The 23963-nt window shown below is 43.6% G+C and overlaps 1 protein-coding gene and 1 non-coding gene across 5 annotated transcripts in view; both read right to left on the bottom strand.

Annotated features, from left to right (window-relative positions):
* Positions 1–23963, bottom strand: part of RALGAPA1 (Ral GTPase activating protein catalytic subunit alpha 1) — a 235941-nt gene that overhangs the window by 73816 nt on the left and 138162 nt on the right. For all 4 annotated transcript variants that reach the window (XM_056546922.1, XM_056546923.1, XM_056546924.1 and 1 more), the window contains one exon: positions 18900–19083. In XM_056546922.1, coding sequence (XP_056402897.1) covers positions 18900–19083 — 184 coding nt within the window. The remainder of the gene's footprint in view (positions 1–18899; positions 19084–23963) is intronic.
* On the bottom strand, positions 9474–9673 carry LOC130296020 (U2 spliceosomal RNA). The gene has a single exon (XR_008849109.1). It is a non-coding gene; the product is annotated as a U2 spliceosomal RNA (small nuclear RNA).

The following is a 23963-nucleotide window of genomic DNA, read 5'->3' as shown; positions in this document are numbered from 1 at the left end:
CCCTCCCCTGATGGATGACCGTCGGAGGAAGAACCCTGAAAAGGCCCTAGGCGTCCACCAGGAACGCAAAAGCCCTGTAAGGGCACCGCAGCGGAGCCGTACCCCGATGGGGAGGGACTAGGACCGGCCTTGGGCACCCCGATGGGGAGGGACTAGGACCGGCCTTGGGCACAGTAAACATGGTATGGTACGCAGGGAAAGGGGAAACCAGTCATGGAATGTAACTCTGGAATCTCCAGGGACCGCGTAACGGCCCGCCACCACGGTTCGTATATGCTCCATCATAGAGTGAGAACTCTGCAGAATTTGGTATGGCAAAGGAATAGGGCAAAAAACATTGTGCTGATAGCGCTATCTGGAAAAAAAGGCGGACCCCATATACAGTCCCAGAAAAGGACCCAGCAGATATTAATCTGATAAAAACAGATATTACAGGCAAAAACTGTAACAGCTATGAGCCGCTACAGAGGGAGGCACAAAAACACAATAACGTTAACAGCCACTAGAGGGCGTTTTCCAGTCAAAGAGATCAGACCAGACAATTTTTTATTTATTTATTTTTTCTTAAATTCCCGGCATTAATACCAGAGCCCAAGCCTGGACACGCTACAGGAGGAAAAGGGCGGAGCTAAACTCTGAGAAATTGCGATCCTTGCCTGTCAGGATGGGAGAAGAGAGGAACTGCAGGTGTCCTGTGAGACACCCTGGGAAAAGGGCCCACCCTCCAGGAAAGCGATGCTCCTCACTGCTGGAGCGAAGGGGGGGGGGGGTCGCAGCTGCAGAAAGGATCTGCAGGCTGCGACAAGCACCACCGACACTCTGTGCCAGTGGCTAAGCAGTAAAATGCGCGCCCCGGCAAGTCGACGCACTGCTGCACTAAGCCAGCAGCGGTGTGCAGCCAGGAGTGACTGTGAGCGCAGGGAGCTGCAAACTAAACAGGAGCGGTGATGCAGCGTGCTGTAAGAGCACCTATCGGTCGGAGGCCGGGGGGGGGGGGGGGGGGGGGGTAAGGTGAAGTGAGTTGTAGTTTTGCAACAGCTGGAGTCACCCTGGTTGAGAAACACAGCTCTACATTGATAGACATCTGTGTAGCAACCCACTCTTGTAGGTGTCACTTTTTCTAGGAAAAATAATCAATAAAACTCTTATAACTCAGTAGGGCAGATTTGACTAATTTTAATGCTTAGGTAATATAAAATTTATATTGCAGCCCTGAGGTGTCAAAGAGGCGTGGCCTTGCTGTGGCCGTGCCCTCAGGCTACAACAGCTCTCTGCTCTAGTCTGCTCTCAGTTTGATAGGCAAGGCAGAGCTTTGTTAAAATCTAGCACATGCGCAGTTTATGCAGTGTGGCGCAGAGAAGTGGTGCAGCCTGAGGGCACAACAGACCAAGGTCATGCCTCTTTGACACCTCAGGACTGCAATAAAGTAATTTTTTTGTAAAATTAAAGCAACAAGAAGCATGAATGGAGGTGTGAGTTTGAGCCCTCCACGAGACTGTTCTTCTAATCCCGCTCCTGATGATTTTCTGCCCGCTCACGCAAAGTGTTCGCTGCAATCCCGCAAAATGTGTGTCTAATCCGGCTAACATGCGTGTCCAATCCCTTCCGCTTTGGCTAACATAAGAATGTACGGACACTAGGGTACAATGCCCTGCACCCTCATATAGGAACGTACAGGTATACAGGAATATATATGAGGATGCAGAGCATTGCCCCCTAGTGTCTGTACATTCCTATGAGGGGTGGGGAGGGGGGTACAAATGCTCTATATCCCTTCTATGCCTTATATAGGAATGTACAGACATTAAGGTGCAATGCTCTGCACATACCCCCCATGTGTATAGCAGTGTGTGACTGTGGTTCGAGACTAAAGCTGAGCAGAGCATGATGGGATTTGGATTGGAGACTTAAAGAGGCTGCAGCTGTGAGGGATTGTGCAGGATTTGTGGGACCCGCAGGCATAGCACCTGAAGGCCCACACCTTTTGGGTTGGGTCCTGCGGGATCCCAATCCCAATGCACGGCTCTAGTGTAAAGGGAGCAGTATTAGACAATGTTGCTCATTTGGTGCAAGTTTTCCACGTGGCAGAATTATTTTGAGCTGGTCATACACGTTAGATCTGCGTCCCCAAAACTCACAGATTAGTGTATGGGGCCTCCTGACTGTCCCGACAGCAGATATCGGGGAAAGAGAAAAATTGGCTATGTTGAATTTTAACCGTCTGATGCTTTTGTGCCCTGGAAGACAATCAACTACCAGAGGTGTCGGGCAGCAGCTTTCTCCCTTTAATTCATGGAGGGAATCCAGAGATAGACTGCTTCCCTATATAAATAAGGCAACTCTTGCTGACACATTTGAGGGGGTTAAAAGGGTACTCCGCCCCTAGACATCTTATCACCTATTCAAAGGATAGGGCATAAGATGTCTGACCAGTGGCAGGACCCCACACGATCTCCCTGCTGCCCCCGGCGTTCGTTTAGAGCATTGGGTGCAGTGTCGGAAGCTCGTGACGTCACAGCCACGCCCCCTAAATGCAAGTCTCGTGACGTCTGTTACACCCCCTCCCATAGACTTGCATTGAGGGGACGTGGCCGTGACATCACGAGCCTCTGCCCCGCATCACCAGTTATCTGGCATGGAGCAAAGTTCACTCTGTGCACTGGATGTCTGGGGTGCCGCAGAAGAGATCACTGGGGTCCCCAACGGCGGGACCCCTGCGATCAGACATCTTATCCCCTATACTTTGGATAGGGGATAAGATGTTTAGGGGCGGAGTACCCCTTTAAAGGAAATCTGTCACCAGTGTCACCTGCACTACCTGTCGGTACCCACAGGTAGTGCAGGTGACACTAATCACAACGGTCTTCACCTTGTCCCGTTCCCTGGCGGGAATCTCCAGTAATCTTGGCCGTTAGCTCCAGCTCCGGGCACCCGACTTGGGGCACGGGCGGAGCTTAGTGATGTCACTGCTGCTGCGAGACCCAGCAGAGAGCAGCAGCGGTAGGGGTATGGGCGGAGCTAAGTGACCACGGCTGCTGCTCCCTGCTGGGTCCTGCTGCTAGAGAACAGCAGCGGTGACGTCAGTAAGCTCAGACCGTGCCCCAAGCTAGGCCGTAGCTTAACCCCTTAAGGAATCAGCCCATTTTCACCTTAAGGACCAGGCCATTTCTTGCACATATGACCACTGTCACTTTTCATTCTGATTCCCAGATTGTTTTTTCGTGACATATTCTACTTCATGTTAGTGGAAATTTTTTGTCGATACTTGCATAATTTCTTGGGTGAAAAATTCAAAAATTTGCTGAAAAAAAATTGAAAATTTCGAATTTTTCTAACTTTGAAGCTCTCTGCTTGTAAGGAAAACAGACATTCCAAATAAATTACATATTGATTCACATATACAACATGTCTACTTTATGTTTGCATCATAAAGTTGACATGTTTTTACTTTTGGAAGACATCAGAGGGCTTCATAGTTCAGCAGCAATTTTCCAATTTTTCACAAAATTTTCAAAATCTGAATTTTTCAGGGACCAGTTCAGTTTTTAAGTGGATTTGAAGAGCCTTCATGTTAGAAATACCCCATAAATGACCCCATTATAAAAACTGCACTCCTCAAAGTATCCAACATGACATTCAGCAAGTGTGTTAACCCTTTAGGTGTTTCACAGGAATAGCAGCAAAGTGAAGGAAAAAATTCAAAATCTTCATTTTTTACACTCGCATGTTCTTGTAGACCCAGTTTTTGAATTTTTACAAGGGGTAATAGGAGAAAAATTTGTAACCCAATTTCTCTCGAGTAAGGAAATACCTCATATGTGTAGGAATATGTGTTCGGCGGTCGCAGTACAGGGCTCAGAAGGGAAGGAGCAACAATGGGATTTTGGAGAGTGAATTTTGCTGAAATGGTTTTTGGGGGGCATGTCGCATTTAGGAAGCCCCTACGGTGCCAGAACAGCAGAAAACCCCCACATGGAATATCATTTTGGAAACTACACCCCTCAAGACACGTAACAAGGGGTCCAGTGAGACTTAACACCCCACAGGTGTTTGACGATTTTTCGTTAAAGTCGTATGTGTAAATGAAATTTTTTTTTCCCTAAAGTGCAGTTTTCCCCCCCAAATTTACAATTTTTACAAAGGATAATGGGAGAAAATGCCCCCCCAAATTGTAACACCATCTTTTCTGAGTATGGAAATACCCCATGTTAGGACATAAAATGCTCTGCGGGCGAACTACAATGCTCAGAAGAGAAGGAGTCACATTTGGCTTTTGGAAAGCAAATTTAGCTGTAATGGTTTTTGGGGGGCACGTCGCATTTAGGAAACCCCTATGGTGCCAGCAAAAAAAAAAAAAAAAAACACATGGCATACTGTTTTGGAAACTACACCCATTAAAGGGGTACTCCGGTGGAAAAACTTTTTTTTTTTTTCTTTTTTAAATCAACTGGTGCCAGAAAGTTAAACATATTTGTAAATTACTTCTATTAAAAAATCTTAATCCTTCCAGTACTTATTAGCTGCTGAATGCTACAGAGGAAATTCCTTTCTTTTTGGAACACTGAAGACATCACGACCACAGTGCTCTCTGCCGACATCTCTCTCCATTTTAGCAACCGTGCATAGCAGATGTATGCTAAGGGCAGCATGGTGGCTTAGTGGTTAGCACTGCTGCCTTGCAGTGCTGGGGCCTTGGGATCAAATCCCACTAAGGACAACAATAAATAAAGACTTATTATTATTATAATAACGTCAGCAGACAGCAGTGTGTTCGTGATGTCATCAGAGAGCATTCCAAAAAGAAAATAATTTCCTCTGTAGTATTAAGCAGCTAATAAATATAGGAAGGATTAAGATTTTTTAATAGAAGTAATTTACAAATATGTTTAACTTTCTGGCACCAGTTGATTTAAAAAAGAAAAAAAAAATTGTTTTTCCACCGGAGTACCCCTTTAAGGAATGTAACAAGGGGTACAGTGAGCCTTAACACCTCACAGGTGTTTGATGACTTTTTGTTAAAGTTGGATGTGTAAATGAAAAAAAAATGTTTTCACTAAAATGCATTTTTCCCCCCAAATTTTACATTTTATCAAGGGGTAATAGGAGAAAATGACCCCCAAAATTTGCGTGGACGTCAAGTGCTCTGCTGGCGCACTACAATGCTCAGTAGAGAAGGCGCTCCATTGATCTTTTGGAGAGAGAATTTGTTTGGAATGGAAGTCAGGGGCCATGTGCATTTACAAAGCCCCCCCGTGGTGCCAGAACAGTGGACAGAATTTAATATGGAGTGCAGTGAGCATTTACACCCCACTGGCGTTTGACAGATCTTTGGAACAGTGGGCTGTGCAAATGAAAAATTTTCTTTTTCTTTTTCACAGACCACTGTTCCAAAAATCTGTCAGACACCTGTGGGGCGTAAATGCTCACTGTACCCCTTATTACATTACGTGACAGGGGTGTAGTTTCCAAAATAGGGTCACATGTGGGGGGGGGGGTCCATTGTTCTGGCACTATGGGGGCTTTGTAAACACATGTGGCCTTCAATTCCGGACAAATTTTCTATTCAAAATCCCAATGGTGCTCCTCCTCTTCTGAGCATTGTAGTGCGCCCGCAGAGCACTTTATATCCACATATGGGGAATTTATATGCTCAGAAAGAATGGGGTTACAAATTTTGGGGGGCTTTTTTTTCCTATTTCCCCTTGTGAATAAAAAATTAGGGTAACACCAGCATTTTAGTGAATTTTTTTTTTTTTTCATTTTCCCATCCAACTTTAATGAAAATTCGTCAAACACCTGTGGAGTGTTACTATACCCCTTGTTACATTCCGTGAGGGGTGTAGTTTCCAAAATGGGGTCACATGTCGGTATTTTTTTATTTTTGCATTTATGTCAGAACCGCTGTAAAATCAGGAACCGCTGTAAAATCAGCCACCCCTGTGCAAATCACCGATTTAGGCCTCAAATGTACATGGCGCTCTCACTGAGCCTTGTTGTGCGTCCGCAGAGCATTTTATGCCCACATATGGGGTGTTTCCGTACTCAGGAGAAATTGCGTTACAAATTTTGGGGGTCTTTTTTTTTCCCTTTTACCGCTTGTGAAAATAAAAAGTATGGGGGGAACACCAGCATGTGTAAAATGTTATTTTTTTTGTTGTTGTTGTTTTTTTTTTTTTTTTTTTACACTAACAGGCTGGTGTAGCCCCCAACTTTTCCTTTTCATAAGGGGTAAAAGGAGGAAAAAGCCCCCCAAAATTTGTAGTGCAATTTCTCCCGAGTACGGAAATACTCCATATGTGGCCCTAAACTGTTACCTTGAAATACGACAGGGCTCCGAAGTGAGAGAGCGCCATGCGCATTTGAGGACTAAATTAGGGATTGCATAAGGGTGGACATAGGGGTAGTCTACGCCAGTGATTCCAAAACAGGGTGCCTCCAGCTGTTGCTAAACTCCCAGAATGCCTGGACAGTCAGTAGCTGTCCGGAAATGCTGGGAGTTGTTGTTTTGCAACAGCTGGAGGCACTGTTTTGGAAACACTGCCGTACAATACGTTTTTCATTTTTATTGGGGGGGGTGAACAGTGTAAGGGGGTGTATACGTAGTGTGCTATCCTTTATTATGTGTTAATGTAGTGTTTTTAGGGTACATTCGCACTGGCAGAGGTTTGCAGTGAGCTTCCCGCTAGGAGTTTGCTCTGCAGCGAATTTTTTTTTGCCACAGCTCAAACATGAAGCAGAAAACTCACTGTAAACCCGCCCGTGTGAATGTACCCTGGCAAACCTCCAGCTGTTTCAAAACTACAACTCGCAGCATGTACTGACAGACTGTACATGCTGGGAGTTGTACTTTTGCAACAGCTGGAGGCACACTGGTTGGAAAATACTGAGTTAGGTAACAGAACCTAACTGAAGGTTTTCCAACCAGTGTGCCTCCAGCTGTTGCAAAACTACAACTGCCAGCATGTACTGATCGCCGAAAGGCATGCTGGGAGATGTAGTATGTAGTTATGCAACAGCTGGAGGTACGCAACTACAACTCCCAGCATGCCAAGACAGCTGTTTGGAGATGCTGGAATTTGCAGTTTTGCAACATCTGGAGGGCTACAGTTTAGAGACCACTGCACAGTGATCTCCAAACTGCAGCCCTCCAGCTGTTGCAAAACTACAATGCAGCACAATGCATGGATGTTTGTTTAAATCTGTAGGTTGTCCTGGAGGTACAGATTAGACAGTGAAGGTCTATCCCAGGGTTTCCCAACCAGGGGGCCTCCAGGTATTGCAAAACTACAACTTCCAGCATGCTCGGACAGAATTTGGCCATCAACTATTAAAATCTACTTCCAAGAAAAACCCTTTAAGACCACGGAGGCATTAAGCTGTATCAACCTTGAAGGTTTTAAAGACAGAAATAAAGTTTCTACACTGCAAATACACTAAACGCACTTTGGCTCCAATAATAAGATAATATAATAGGATTAAAAGCTGCAAATAGGGCTAATGGCAAAAAAAATAATTTGGATGTCACATTTATACTACAATGTTCATTATGCATCAATATAAACTTAATACCTTTTTTTTCTGAAAGTAGAGTAAAATCAACCAAATTTCAAATGCGTCCTCATGTAATGAGAATGGGTGAAATGTACAAAATGACAACTCCTGACTGTCTGGGCGCAAAAATTGTTTCCTCTCACCGACACACGTGTGGGGAATGCCATCCCTAGGGTATCTTTGATAATACGGCTTTGTGCAACTTCTATTTACTTAATAGAAGAGCCTATTCAGAGCAGGCTATTCAGCTTTAAACAAACATCCATGCATTGTGCTGCAAACTCAGTAATTACAGCCCATTATGGCATACAGCGAAGCGGCACAGACACAGGACGCCCGCTGTCCTTACTGCCAGGGAAAAAAGAAAACATGAAACCAATTGTGACAAGGGGCCCAAATGTTAGCCTCTTGTAATAGCAATAGGTGAAAATGTAATTACTGGAGAAAAGATCTGTCCTGGCCCACAGATGAGTACATTGTACTAATACCGCGATCATCATTTAAGGGGGAACACTACACATTGCCTATAATTATGACCTCTCCTGCCAACAGAATCCATATACCTTTATCTGCATGAATAGCACATTAAAAAGATTCTGTAGGGACAATGAGGATGAACATATAATGGGCCCCTAAATAGGAAAAAAATTAAGTCAAATGGATTTTCTTTGTGCACTAATATGACCCTAAAATAAATCAATCTATCTATCTATCTATCTATCTATCTACCTACCTATATCTATCTACCTACCTATATATATATATATATATATATATATATATATATATATATATATATATACACACATGCAGATGACACTAAGCTTTGTAGCACGGTACAGTCTATAGAGGATGTGCATAAGTTACAAGATGACTTGGATAGACTAAGTGTCTGGGCATCCACTTGGCAAATGAGGTTCAATGTGGAAAAATGTAAAGTTATGCATCTGGGTACTAATAACCTGCATGCATCGTATGTCTTAGAGAAGGATCTGGGTGTACTTGTAGATCACAGACTACAGAATAGCATGCAATGTCAGGCTGCTACTTCCAAAGCAGGCAGGATATTGTCATGTATCAAAAGAGGCATGGACTCAAGGGACAGGGACATAATACTCCCCCTTTATAAAGCATTGGTACGGCCTCACCTGGAATATGCTGTTCAGTTTTGGGCACCTGTCCATAAAAGGGACACTGCGGAGTTGGAAAGGGTGCAGAGACGCGCGACTAAACTAATATGGGGCATGGAACATCTTAGCTATGAGGAGCGATTAAAGGAGTTTCAATTGTTTAGTCTTGAGAAGAGACGTTTAAGGGGGGATATGAGAAACATATATAAGTATATAAATGGCCCATACAAAAAATATGGAGAAAAACTGTTCCAGGTTAAACCCCCCCAAAGGACGAGGGGGCACTCCCTCCGTCTGGAGAAGAAAAGGTTTAGTCTCAAGGGGCGACACGCCTTCTTTACCGTGAGGACTGTGAATTTATGGAACGGTCTACCTCAGGAACTGGTCACAGCAGGAACAATTAACAGCTTTAAAACAGGATTAGATACATTCATGGAACAAAATAACATTAATGCTTATGAAGAAATATAAAATCCCATCCCTTCCCCAATATCGCGCCAAACCCCTACCCCTTAATTCCCTGGTTGAACTTGATGGACATATGTCTTTTTTCGACCATACTAACTATGTAACTATGTAACATACGTATAACATGTACGGCCATCTAAATATAAGGACTGACACTGCACTATTAATTGACATGATCATCACTGCAATAATAGGAAATAGCATCATTTTACAGACTAAAAAAAAATTCAAGTTCAACATATAAATCTTAAAAACATTTTTTTTTATTTTTTACTATATTTCACATTGTGAGCTTCGATGGGGACTTTTTAAATTTTTTTTAATTTTTGGTGCACTGTACCCGAAGATACTGCCATATCGTGTCAATGCATAGGGTGACACAAGCAATCTTCGAAACCGGCCCCCGTTCTCAAAAATCCATTTAATATATGGTCCCCAGATAGGGGACGTATCAGATATTAAGCTGATAAGAAATTATCTGGCATGGATTTGAAGTCCTTGTCATGGAAAAATAAAAATGAAATAAAGTGATATGATTGCATGGATTCTACATCTGGTGGCCTGGACGTGGATTAGCCGCAATGAAAAGGGATATCTCATGTCCAAAGCATAAGTTAAAGGGGTTATGCAGGAAAAAAACTTTTTTACATAGATATATATATCAACTGGCTCCAGAAAGTTAAACAGATTTGTAAATGACTTCTGTTAAAAAAGCTTAATCCTTTCAGTACTTATGAGCTGATGAAGTTGAGTTGTTCTTTTCTGTCTAAGTGCTCTCTGATGACACGTGTCTCGGGAACTGTCCAGAGTAGAAGCAAATCCCATTGCAAACTTCTTCTACTCTGTGCAGTTCCCGAGACAAGCAGAGATGTCAGCAGAGAGCACTGTTGCCAGACAGAAAACAACAACTCAACTTCAGCAGCTGATAATTATTGAAAGGATTAAGATTTTTTAATAGAAGTAATTTATATATCTGTTTAACTTTCTGGAGCCAGTTGATATTCCAGGAAAAAAAGTTTTTATTTTTTTTGATTTTTTTTTGATTTTTTTATATCCCTCTAAATTTGCAACAATTTCCAGCATACGCTCTGCAACTCCACAGAATACACAAGGAAAGCACAAATATAAAGAGCAGCGATTCCCCAACCAGGGTGCCTCCAGTTGTTGCACAACTACAACTCCCAGCGTGCCCGGACAGCCGTAGCTTTCCGGGCATGCTGGGAGTTGTAGTTGGGCAACATCTGGAGAAACCCTGGTTGGAAAACACGGATATAAAGGGATGCTTAGGGGAGTGTTCCCTACTAGCCTGCACACTGCTGAAATCCCGGCCAGCCAGCACTGTTAGGAGTCCCACTGCTTCATGAACAGAGCGGTGGTTGGTAACCTAGATGGATGAGAAGCAGACAACAAGTAGAGAAAAATAAGGATGTCTGGGAAAAGCTGCAACATACTCCGGGTGGAAAACATTTTTTCATATCAACTGGTTCCAGAAAGTTAAACAGATTTGAAAATTACTTCTATTAAAAAAAAAAATCTTAATACTTCCAGTACTTATCAGCTGCTGTATGCTCCAGAGAAGGTTGAATTGTATGTTTCTGTCTGACCACAGAGCTCTCTGCTGACACCTCTGTCCGTGTCAGAAACTGTCCAGAGCAGGAAAAAATATCCTTATAGCAAACCTCTCCTGCTCTGGACAGTTCCTGACATGGACAGAGGTGTCAGCAGAGAGCACTGTGGTCAGACAGAAAAGAACAACTCAACCTTCTCTGGAGCATACCCAGCTTTTGCCAACTCCTAAATGGCTAATCAGTTGTTCTGCTATTCAGGAATCTGAGAAAGCTGAATGACACATAACCAGGGCTCAAGTCCTGCAGGAACTCATGGGAACGGAGTTCCTGCACTTTTTCCACAGTAGGAACGCAGTTCCCATTAGCAGGAATCCTGCAGGACCAGCCCTAGCGGTACTCCGTCCCTAGACATCTTATCCCGGGGGTCCCACCTCTGGGGACCCCTGCAATCTTGGCTGCGGCACCCCAGACATCCGGTGCACGGAGTGAACTTCGCTCCGTGCTGAATAACTGGCAAAGGGAGGCAGAAGCTTTTGATGTCATGCCCCCTCCTATAGACTTGCATTGAGGAGCTGTGGCCGTGACATCACAAGCCTCCAGTGCTGCACCCAACACTCTAAACGAATGCCGGGTGCAGCAGGAAGAACGCGGGGTCCCCAGCGCCGGGACGACCGCAATCAGACATCTTATCCCCTATCCTTTTGATAGGGGATAAGATGTCTAGGGGCAGAGTACCCCTTTAAGTGGAAATCTTGGGTGAGTTCCCACACTTTTTTTTCAGAGGAGCTATGCTGGGGAACAAGAGTAAGATAGGGAGCCATGCTAGGTACAAGGAAAGAGATGGGAGCCATGTTGGGAACCAAGACTGAGATGAGGAGCCATGTTGGGGACAAGGAATGTATTGGGAACCCATACTGAGGACCAGAAATTAGATGGGGGCTATGCTTTAGACTAGGAGTAAAATGGGAAACCATGCAAGGGACCAGGAATGAGATGAGGAGCCATGCTGGACACAAGGAGCAAGAAGGGAAGTAAAGTTGTGGACTGGGAATAAGATGGGGAGCCATGATGGGGTCAATGGATAAAAAGCAGCACCATGCTAGAACCAGGGTTGAGATGTGGGGCTATGCTGTGGACTAGGAATGAGATTGGAAGTTTTGCTGAGGACTAAGAATTAGATATTGCAGTCTTAGTAGCTTCCCCCCCCCCCCCCCCAAATAGTGTGTATTAGAACATGTTTTTTGGGGCATTGTGTTTTTCCTATTGTAAGTCAATCTCAGGCAGAGGATGTAGTGAAAAACCGGCCACTCACCATTTCTCGTCTTCAAAGAAAAACTTCTTTATTCTTTATACTCACAAATACATATTAGGGAGAGGTACAGGACACCGGGGTGGGGGAATACAGATAGGCGACAAGCTCCGTTTCGCACTGTCTAGCCCTAGACAGTGCGAAACGGAGCTTGTCGCCTATCTGTATCCCCCCGGTGTCCTGTCCCGTTTTTCTTTTAAGACGAGAAATGGTGAGTGGCCGGTTTTTCACTACATCCTCTGCCTGAGATTGTATATGTATACTATTGCAACCTGAGCACCACCACACGTCACGAACAGCAGCAGGAACACAACATTGAGCCCACCGTCCCCATTCCACAGTTGCCGAACACATTTCTTCCATCTCATCCTATTGTAAGTCATTTGATTCAAGAATCTGAGGGGGAAAAAAATGCTTTTTATTTCCCTATTGACTCCAAGTATACACCATGATGCAATGTTAAAAAAAATTAAAAATAATTAAAAATATAAAAAAAACTGCATCCACAAACCGCCCTACATGTCATTGTAAGTGTCAAATTCAGTAACATAAGCACAGTACCCATGATTTACCTATTAGCACATCCATCAATCACAAATGTCCAATAAAATACTTCTGTCCAGGGTTGCACACTATGTTGCTCTTTCCAAAACAAACTCGTATTGGCAGGGCTTGTTGGCAAATGTAGTTCACCAGAGACTAGGCCTCACAAGAGCCAACACAGGTAACCCGAAAACTACAGATCCCATGTGTATATATAAAATACATGCTAACTGGAAAAGTAGAAGGTCCACGACCATTATACTTGGCACAACTAGTAACTTTTGTAATTTTTTATAAAGATGCTTTTAAAATCCAGGAAATGAGGCTGCAGTCTAAACAAGCCTAAATCCCATGGATGAATTGAGACCCATATGGAGGATTCAATTTATTTGCTGATCCAAGAAATGAAATGATTTGTGTACGACTTCCTGCTGACAAACCTTCAACTGGTGCCATGATTGCTAATAGAATTGCTGTTTTTACCATTAGGAGACCTGGCTTGAAGCCCTCCTCTATTTTTTGGTGTGAAAAATCCTAAATTATGGATATAAAAGTTTATTTTGGCACTCAATATTTTTGCTGGCATCACAGTGAGGGGCGAAAATATTGCAAGGAGAACAGGGTTGAAACTAGTTATACTTTTGTTTGAAACAGTTCCTTGTCTAGAACTAGGAATCATTAGGACACTGCTACTACTGAATAAAGAACAAAATGTGACATGAAAGAAGAAAAAAAAAATTAAAATAAGAAATACAATAACAATGGTCACATGACTGTGGCTTAAAGGAGAACCAGGGGTGTGGGAAAAAAAAAAATAAAAAAAATAAAAAAAAATACTTGTCCAAGGGACTAAAACGGAGCAGAATCTACTTGTCCCTCATAACAATCCACGTGTCCTGGTACAAAATAATTTTAACCCAAATAGTATGTAAATAAGGTATTTTATTAATAAAAACTTGATAGGCAGGACCAGTATGTCACCCCATTAGGTGGATAGGGGCCCTGATAAGTAAGTCCGCCCCATTAAAGTAATACTGCAGTGCGAAATAACTTAAAGGTTTGTAAACAGATTTGTAAATTTCTTCTATTAAAAAATCTTAATCTTTCCAATAGTTATTAGCTTCTGAAGTTTTCTGTTTAACTGCTCAGTGATGATGTCCCAGGACGTGAGTCATCAGAAAGCAGTTAGACAGAAAAAAACAACAACTTCAGAAGCTAATAACTATTGGAAGGATTAAGATTTTTTAATAGAAGTAATTTACAAATATGCTTAACTTTCTGGAGCCAGTTGATATATAAAAAAAGTTTTGGCCTGGAATACCCCTTTAACCTGACCGCTGGGAAACCCCTCCTTCCCGATCTGTTCTAAGGGGCCCCGGCAGGTATGGGGGCTTGTCCGCATGACACAGCGGCCGACACGTGCACCCCCCCCCCAGAACATTCCCTTCATGCCGTCTGCTGGGGCCTCATACAAGAGATAGGGGGGGGGGGTTGTCCCAGCGGTCAGACCCCCGCGATCTATCACTTATGGGATAAGTTATTTTGCACTAGAGTATTCCTTTAAGCACGTAGTCCCCCTTCAGGTAGGCATGCCCCTTTATCAGGTAGGGATCAAGTAGGGCCCCCTGCGCCATTATGTTACCCCCCCTCTGATGCTCCCTGTATGATTATATCCCCCCCCCCCCCGATGCCCCCTGCGCCATTATATTCCCCCCTCTGATGCCCCCTGTGCCATTATATTACCCCCCCTGATGCCCTTGCGCCATTATATTCCCCCAGCTGGAGTCTATGGGAGTTTAGTTACAGGGCAAAACTGATTGCCCAGTTATATGTGAATTCTTTAGGCATTTAGCCCTGCTTGCCCGAAGCAGGGCTAAATGCCTGAAGAATTCAACTGCACAGCACCTGGAACTGCATGTCCCGGGCGTCAGGCGATACAATTTCCACACCCCTGAGAACTATCATGTAGGACATCCAAATGATAAGGGATAAGTGTCTGATCGTGGGGGGTCCCTTTGGTCAGACTCCTCGCGATCAGACACTTTTCCCCTATCCTTTGGATGTCCTGCATGATAGATTTCCTGCATAGCAACTCCACCAGTCCCCAGGAATGGAGTGTGTATCTCCTTGTATGATAGGTTCTCCCATAGAGATATATGGAGGGGGCGTGTTGATCGATTCGTGCGGGGGTTAACACACTCCATCCCTGGGGAGTCCCGGGTGCTGTGCAGGAGGATAAGTTGTAGGGTTTAAGTTTTCCTCCTTTAGAAATCTGAAATTATATGTACGTCTGTACTGATCAGCTATAACATGAGCCCATGGAGGTCACATCTCACAACTTACTGGATTTTGGTCCCTTTCAGATGGGCCATCATATGCACTAAAAAAACGCTGATCTCAAAGATTGGCACGCGTTTAAGGTGTGTATTATATGGCTCTACTATTGTGTGGACAGAGCAGCACAAACTACTGCTGGATCAGCCATACATTTAGGGTCCTCAGTAGGATTATCGGCCATACATACTGCCCTTGTAATAGGCCCAGCTATCAGCCAACAAACAAGCAAATACTTGTTCATTGTCTAATCGGTTTTGCAGGTTTAAAAAATAAAATAAACTTAATAAAATCATTGTCCATCAATTGTAATAGGGGATGTTTGGCCAATTAGTAATGGAAGTAAAGGGCTGCGCAAACAATCCAGGGATCGTTCATAATAGTCAAGTCACTTAAATGATCCTAAACAGTAGAAATGTGCCTACGGAAGAAGCACTTGCTAAGTGCGAAACGGAGCTTGTTGCCTTTGTACCCCCCCCCCCCCCCCCCGTTCCTTCCCTCTCCCTTTGTATATTTGTGAGTATTACATGCTGTACATGCTGCAATAAAAGCCAGAAGATGGACTATGGCGAGTGGCCGGCTTTTCTTTCTTTCATATGATTACCACTTAAATGATCGCCAATCCACAAGATCGGCACTCGTTTAGTACGTGCATTGGCATGTCTGAAAGGCCATTACTAATGTCATTCATTGGCCGCACATCCCCTAATACACAGATCTGTGGCCATCCCAAAATTTTTTATTTAACCTGCCTAAGGGTAAGTTCACCTGCGCGGATTTACAGCGTATTTTACGCTGCAAATCCGCTGGTGAAGGCCCGCTCTATGCTGGCTTTACATGTGCCTGCTTGTAGCGGCAATATGACGCCACCAGCAGACACACTGTGATGTGCGAGTCACAGTATACTTGTACCTCGCGGGAGCTCTCTGCTTAGCTCAGAGCAGGGAGAGTGGCGAGTACGCCGCGCACATCGCTGCACTGTGTCTGCTTGTAGCGGCGTATTGCCGCTACCAGCAGGCACATGTAAAACCAGCATACAGCGGGGCCTTCACCAGCGGATCCACAGCTAAATACGCTACAAAAATCCGCTCGTGAGAACGTACCCTAAAAGATGCAAAACGCCAACAAACAAGTTGGTTGATCACTGGTCAGATTACAAAGAGTGGTATTGGTCTTTTTGGCTAATAATAGGCTTGTGTAATAGGACCATTAAAGGACGTGCTGCTAACATTTTGGGGCAATGAGCGCTGAGCTGGATAATGTTACATTAGTCAAGCTAACATTTTAATGCTAAATACCACAGGAAACCTTCAGAGGTCTTGTGAAGTCCATGTCTCAATAGGGTTAGGGCTGCTTTGATGGCATGAGGGAACAATATTTTGTAGGTTATGACTGAGCAGCGTATATCTTGTCAACGAACGCAGTTTTGGCAAAACAAATCTTCTCCGCTGCAGCAACACCACAGCATGTCAATATAGGGTATCTATTCCCGCCATACTTGCCTATGTGCATTCACACAGGTCACCTTAGTGGTTTAGGGCATTTGCTGAGGCAAATAAGATGGCACCTTTACAACAGCTGAATTAAAGGTTCACAATGGGGGAGATTTCTCGAAACCTGTCTAGAGGAAGAGTGGTGCAGTTGCCCCTAACAACCAATCAGATCCCTTCTTTCATTTTTCACAGGGCTCTTTAAAAATGAAGGAAGGGATCTGATTGGTTGCTATGAGCAACTGCACCACTCTTCCTTTACACTGGTTTTGATAAATCTCCCCCTATGTGTGGAGTTTAGAACTATTCAGAGCAGCCTTTGTTCTTGGCTGGAGAAGGCCTTTTCATGCGGGAAAGTGCACTGCGCATAGTTATTAAAGGGGTATTCCAGGAATTTTTTTATTTGACTATGCTACAGGGGCTGTAAAGTTAGTGTAGTTCATAATATAGTGTCTGTACCTGTGTGTGACGTTTTTCTCACAATTCTTATGTGATTTTCACCTCAATATTTATTTTTATCAGCATACAAAATGACTGTTGTCTCAGATTTTTCCCAGCTTGCAATGCGGCCGAGACCTGACTCACTAGTCAGCTGATGACAGGGAGCCTGTCTGCTTCAATGGGTGGAGGGATCAATCTGCAACTAATGCAACAGCTGTAGGCACCCTGATTGAAAACCACAGATCTTTTGTTTCAATGGGTGGGGTGACTGATGTGTGGGAGGGAGGAAAATAGAATTGTGGGATTTGTAGTCAAAAAAATAAAAGTCAAACAGGAAATACAAGTTCACAAAAAGCTATCCACAGTGTTATGGTAATCTCACAACATAGCCATTTATCCCCAAGACGAGCGCAGATCCTTCCTAAGCATGTCCATTACTGCCTGCCAGGTACGTACTAAAATCCCCTTATGGTGGACAACCCCTTTAAATGGTGCACCTCCATGACTTTAAAGGAGTACTTCCCATCCTAGAGATATGCTATAATGTCCTGTTCATCCTCTGGGACCCTTACGAATCCAGGGAATATACACATGCAGACCCATATACATGCATGCCCGATATGATTGCCCATCTAGCAGATGAGAGTCAGTCAGCAGAGATGTGCAGCCCCACAATCCCAGCGATCAGCTGACAAACGAGCAATTGCGCAATCATTGACAATTGGAAACAGTCTATTCGGCCAATAATCGTTCTTGGGGGACAGAGTTTCTTGCATTTTTAATGCACAGCGCTGCTCTCCCAGCCACCCAGCATGAACAACATAGCCACATTCACAGAGTATCCTAGTAATAGGTCATAATTTTAGTGGAAACGCATCTTTAAATGGGCAATGTCATTATCAAAAACGTTGGCAAAATGTTACTTTTCTAATATACTACATACATTTTTTTAATCTCCTTCTCTCTTAGAGAGGAGGGGGGTTACAGAGCAGCCTGCAGTGATTGGATGAGGTGACTCACGGAGGAAGTGAATGCATGGTGAGTGAGGGAGAGCTCAGTGCCTGCCTGGGATGTAAAAGCAGTGGATGTCAGAATGAGTGAGCAACAGAACAGAGGGATTTGTGAGCCAAATACAGAAGATGGGGCAATCATTTTTTTTGGAGTTCACGATACGGTAAATATGACATGCTAACGTTATTCTATAGGTCAGCACGATTTCAATTATAAAAAACTGATCATTTTTGTTTTGTTTTACAGCAAAAAAATCTAATTGAAAAAGAATTAAAAAAAAATAAATAAAAAAATAAAAAGTTTGTTCAATGCCAAGTCCTACCCCTATAACTTTTTTCATTTTCCACCTACCAAGCTGTGTTAGCATTTAATTTTTGCTCCATGAGCTGTAGTTGTTTTTCATCACTTTTTATGAAGTTTTTTTCTGGGATGGGACCAAAAATTAGCAATTTTGGCATTTAAAATTTTTTTTCCTTTACGTCATTCACCGTGCAGGTACAGGAACATTATTAAATAGTTTGTACAATTACGCACATGGCGATACAAAATATATTTATAAATTTTTTTTTTTGTACAGTGTTTTCTTTAAAAATAGGAAAAGTGGGTGATTAGAATTTTTATTGCAGTTTGTTAAAAAAAAAATTTGTTACACATTTTTTTGCTTTCCCCCTAGAAGCCTATAATAACCCATCATCCTATTGCATTACAATTGATCTATGTTATCTGCGCTCGACTGCTAATGGCCTTAAGCCATCACAAAGCTGGGGAAGACGCAGAAGACCAAGTAAGGCCCCGGGCTTCCCCAGCAACCCATCCTCACCACGAGATGATATCGGGGGGTACTTGTGCCATAATCCCCTCACAGATACCCATAATGTACCAGTATGTCATGGGTCAGAAAAGGAAAAACACAGATTTGCTTCAACATTATTATTTCCTGCTTTCAGGTTGCAGCAGAAGTCAAAAACATCAAGAACACCTCAAGACAGCGAACTAATAAAAGAGATGGACTGGTATGGTATAGTATACTGCATTTCACATGATTAGTACTTACCCTCAGTGACAGGCTGTAGTTTAGTGGAACGCTCTGAATCTGGGGAATGGAGAGGTTCTGGTTCTTTCAGGCATTCCAGCTGCATAAAGGGATCATAGTCTTCAGATGCCAGATCTGAAAGGCTCAGGGGAAAGTACCGGGGGTTGCTGAAATGTTGCGAGCCATAAATACAGTTATGTAAAACCTGCAAGAAGATTCAAAGAAAACAATTAAAAGATCATCTGAGCAGAAACTGCATTACACCTGTGTAAAGGATCGGATATCGTCATTAACTATGTGAAAATCAATATGCATCCAAGTATAATGAATTACACCGCGGACCAAAGGAGCTTTCCTGATAAATGTCCTAATCAACCAAAAAGAGATTGTAACGGAGGTCAATGCACTTTATATACTGAATACACCTAGATAGAGAGTATAGTCTTATGAGCGTTAGGTATGAACATAAGACACCAGAGTGTAACAAAGGAATTGGCCCAATTTTTTTTGATGCGCCCCATTGAAACAGCAATCCAAAATTAAAAGAAACCAGTGAACAGAGAAGTCTTGTAAAAAGTAATAAATCACAAATATAATGCCATGCTTTCACCTTTTAAAAAGGAGATTTTTTGTACTCACCATAAAATCTCTTTCTTGTAGTCTTCATTGGGGAATCAGGAGACCATGGCTATTATGCTGCTGCCACTAGGAGGCTAACACTAGGCAAAAACAGAAGTCTGCTCCTCCCAGCAGGATATACCCACCCACTGACCCAGAGCTAATCAGTTGTGCCACAAAGCAGTAGGAGAAGCCAAAACAACAAAGGAGAGATGTCCAAAGGACACCAGAAAGAACCCCCCAACAGGTAACGAACAACCTGACTAGGTAACCGAAAATGGGTGGGTCCTGTGTCCCCCAATGAAGGCTACGAGAAACAGAGACCAGCCTCAACTGTAGGACTCAGGCTGAGGAGGGAGTATGACAAGAAAAAAACTACTGAGCACGCTCAGCAAGAAGGGAAGAAGGTGGAAACCAGAAGCCGCTGGAAAAGGATGAAGAAAGACACAAAGCAAGACCCACGTCCAGGTCCGAGCACAAGGACAAGCCAGCCAGGAAGAAGGCTAGGCCATGGACCACACTGCTGACCACCCGACCAAGAAGCCCAGGTACAATAGCCAGTCCCAAAGCCACCCTGCGAGAAACCGGGTGGAAGAGAAAATTCAGATTACGCCGCATAGCCTGGAAAGGTGGGGAAAGTGCACTTCAAGGAGGACTACGCCTGTCTAGGAAGTGCGAATTAGCCAGACAGGGGTAATCAGAATGACTACTAGGTCTGCACAGGCGAAGGGACACAAACAGTGACGAGGCAAGAGCTGTCTTGCAACACCGGAGCAGCCGCCATCAGAACCAGAGGTTCACAGATCTGGAAATAAGTTGAGTGACCTCGGAGTCCCACACCAGCAGATTCTGAGCAAACCCAAGTCTGAGCCAAACGCCCCAGGTTATGTGCTGCAGAAAGGAGGTGGAGAGGCAGAGGAAGACCGCATCCCATAAGAACAGCAGAGAGGATCAGGACAGGGACCCCGCTAAGCCCAGAAACAAACCCTGCCAAGGTTGAAGCATCAGGAGAAGCATCAGGAGAAGCATCAGGAAAACCATCCTGGAGAAGGAGACATGTAACAGCCACCTGGAAGGTAGCCCAATGCAAGAAGGTCCTGAAAAGGTAAAATAATGAGGGAGAGGGTCCCGAACGAGTCTGGGACCACAAGGGAAGGAGTCATATACCCTACGGGAGAACAGCAAGCAGAGTAATAGGCATCACTACTATTGGGATTATTACTCTGCAAGAATGGACCAAATTATTCCAGGGGGAAACATCCCAGGAAACCAATTCACAGCGAGGGAGATGGAGGGGAAACAGCTGAGGTGTCCGTTAACTGAAGCAATAAGGCGCAGAAACAGAAGACATGCTCTGGGCGAGGCAGGTCGCCCACCAAGACTGTCGTCCAAGCAAGGAACAACTGACACTCCCCAAGGAGGGAGATTGACATGCATAGAAGGGGTCATATTAGGGTGCTTTCACACCATGTTTTTTGCCTACAGAAGCCAGATCCGGCTGTGGGGTGGGAAAACCGTGCTCTCCTGTACCCCAGCCAGACCGGTGTTGAAATCCATTTACTTTAATGAGCCGATCTGAGTCACCGTTTGTCTTCGATTGGCTCTTTTCTGCCCTGCATCCGATTTTGTGACCGGACCTAAAACCGTAGTATACTATGGTTTTAGGTCCGGTCAGAAAACCGCATACGGGGCAAAAATGAGCCAACCGGAGTTAAACGGTGACTCCGGTCAGCTCATTAAAGTCAATAGATTTCAGCGCCGGTCTGGCTGAGGTACAGGAGCGCACGGTTTTCCCCTCCCCCAGCCGGATCCAGCAGCTGTAGGCTGAAAACGTGGTGTGAAAACAACCTTAGGCTGACAATACTTTGCCTAGAAAGGAGAAAGGCAATGACCGCATAAGAAATAGTAGGCAACCTACAACACCCAACCTTATGCCAGGACGGCGAACAACGGCCGCAGGAGTAATTGTAAGCCTCCTATAGTAGGCAATAGTAGTAGGTAGCAAGACCACGAATACTCTCTGCATGGAAAGAAGAATGTGACGGATGAACTAGCTGGAGCAGCAGGGCTTACTAAGCTCACCATTATGCCTCCACTGGGAAGGAGAATGTGAACACTGGACTAGCCAGGGCCAGAATCAACCCTGACATGAATTCACCTTATTACCCTGCGAACAACTCCCCCGCAAATGCAGCACACAGCGTGCTCCCCTGGACGTTTGGACATTGTAGAGAGTCCTTTGAATAAGAAGGGTCACCCCTTCGGCAACTCCCACTTGCAGTGGAGTACCGGAACTGCAGCTGCGGAGGTCTTTAAACACCTGGCAGCCAGCTAGCCTACCAGGATTGCGGCAGCCACATGTGAAGAGGGGGGGGCAACCCGGAGGCCATGTGGGGACTGGCCTAGCACAGCCACGAGTAATGGTGGCTGGGCACTTTCTCCCTAATCTGGAGAACTCCAGACCTGTGTCTGCCTCCTACTGACACTAAGCTAAAACTGATTAGCTCTGTGCCAGTGGGCGGGTATATCCTGCTGGGAAAAGAAGACTTTTTTTGCCTAGTGTCAGCAGCATAATACTCAGTCTCCTGTGTCCCCCAATGAAGCGACCTAGAAATAAGATTTTTTATTTATTTAACAAAAACAAAAAAACTTTTGACATGTCACAATTAGACCCAGACTATCATACAATTTCTATGTCTGACTGTTGTCATGATGTTCAAGTTATTGCACATGAGGTTTGCTTTATGCCAGATATAACAAGACCCATGTCTTCCCAAAAGTTCCACCTTTCCGAAAGTTTATCCAAAAAGTCTAGTTTTTTAGCAAATGCAATGTTAGCCTTTGTGTTCTTATCGGTCAGTAGTGGTCTGAACTTTACAACCCAATGATGCCATTTTCTGCCCAGTGTCTTTCTCATTGTGGAATTGCCACACTGACACTGACCTTAACTTAAAGGGGTATTCCCCTGGAAAACATTTTTTTATTTTTTATTTTTTTAAGTTAAACAGATTTATACATTTTAAAAATCTTAATCCTTCCAGTACTTATCAGCTGCTATACACTACAGAGGAAGTTCTTTTCTTTTTAAATTTCTTTTCTGTCTGACCACAGTTTTTCCAGTGGAGTACCCCTTTATCCCCTTAAGGACCAAGCCCATTTTGACCTTAAGGACCAGGCCAATTTTATTTTAGCATTTTTGTTTTTTTCCTCCTCCCCTTCTAAAAATCGTAACTTTTATATTTTCATCCACAGACTAGTATGAGGGCTTGTTTTTTGTGCGACCAGTAGTACTTTATAATGACATCATTCATTTTACCAAAAATGTATGGCGCAACCAAAAATATACTATTTGTGTGGGGAAATTTAAAAGAAAACAGCAATTTTGCAAATTTTGGAAGGTTTCATTTTCATGCCGTACAATTTACGGTAAAAATGACACGTGTTCTTTATTCTGTGGGTCAATACGATTAAAATAATACCCATGATTACATACTTTTCTATTATTGTACCACTGAAAAAAAAAATGCAAACTTTTTAACCAAATTAGTAAGTTTAAAATCCCTCTATTTTGATGACCTATAACTTTTTCATTTGTCCGTATAAGCAGCGGTATGAGGGCTCATTTTTTGCACCGGGATTGGTACTTATTATTGATACCACATTTGTGTATATAAGACTTAATTTTTTTATTATTTTTTTTTTTTTTATAAAATGTGACAAAAAAAAGCAGCATTTTTTTTTTTTTTTTACGTTCACCGCATGGGATCATTAACATTATATTTTAATAGTTCAGACATTTACGCAAAAGGGTGATACCAAATATATATAAAAAAAAAAAAATATATATATATATATATATATTTTACACTTTTTGGGGGTAAAATGGAAAAAGGGACATTTTAAATTTTTATTAGGGGAGGGATTTTTCAAATTTTTTTTACTTTTTTTAAATTTTTATTACCCTTTTTATGTCCCCATAGGGGACTAGTTATAGCAATCATTTGATTGCTAATACTGTTCAGTGATATGCATAGGGCATAGCACTGATCAGTGTTATCGGTTATCTTCTGCTCTGGTCTGCTCGATCTCAGACCAGAAGAAGCCGGAAAGGTGGCGGAGGCAGTTGAGGGGACCTCTGTCCGCCATGTCAGCTGATCCCTGCGGCCGTGCCGCGGGTGATCAGATCAGCATAGAATGTAGTCACGCTTCCGCAGATGCTGTGATCTGTATTGATCACAGCATCTGAGGGGTTAATGGCAGACATCGCTCCAATGCTCGCGGTCATGTACAGGACGTAAATGTACGTCCTCGTGCGCGAAGTACTGCCGAACTAGGACGTACACTTACGTCCATGGTCGTTAAGGGGTTAAGCAAGTGAGGCCTGGTGTTCTGTAGTCTGGATTCTTTTATGATCACCTGAATTCATCAATGCGCTCTTGGTTTTCTCTATTTCTGGATAATGGGGGA

The sequence above is a fragment of the Hyla sarda genome, chromosome 11, assembly GCF_029499605.1.
Source record: "Hyla sarda isolate aHylSar1 chromosome 11, aHylSar1.hap1, whole genome shotgun sequence".
In the NCBI taxonomy this organism is placed as follows: Eukaryota; Metazoa; Chordata; class Amphibia; order Anura; family Hylidae; genus Hyla; species Hyla sarda.
This window is presented reverse-complemented; position numbering and strand designations above follow the sequence as displayed.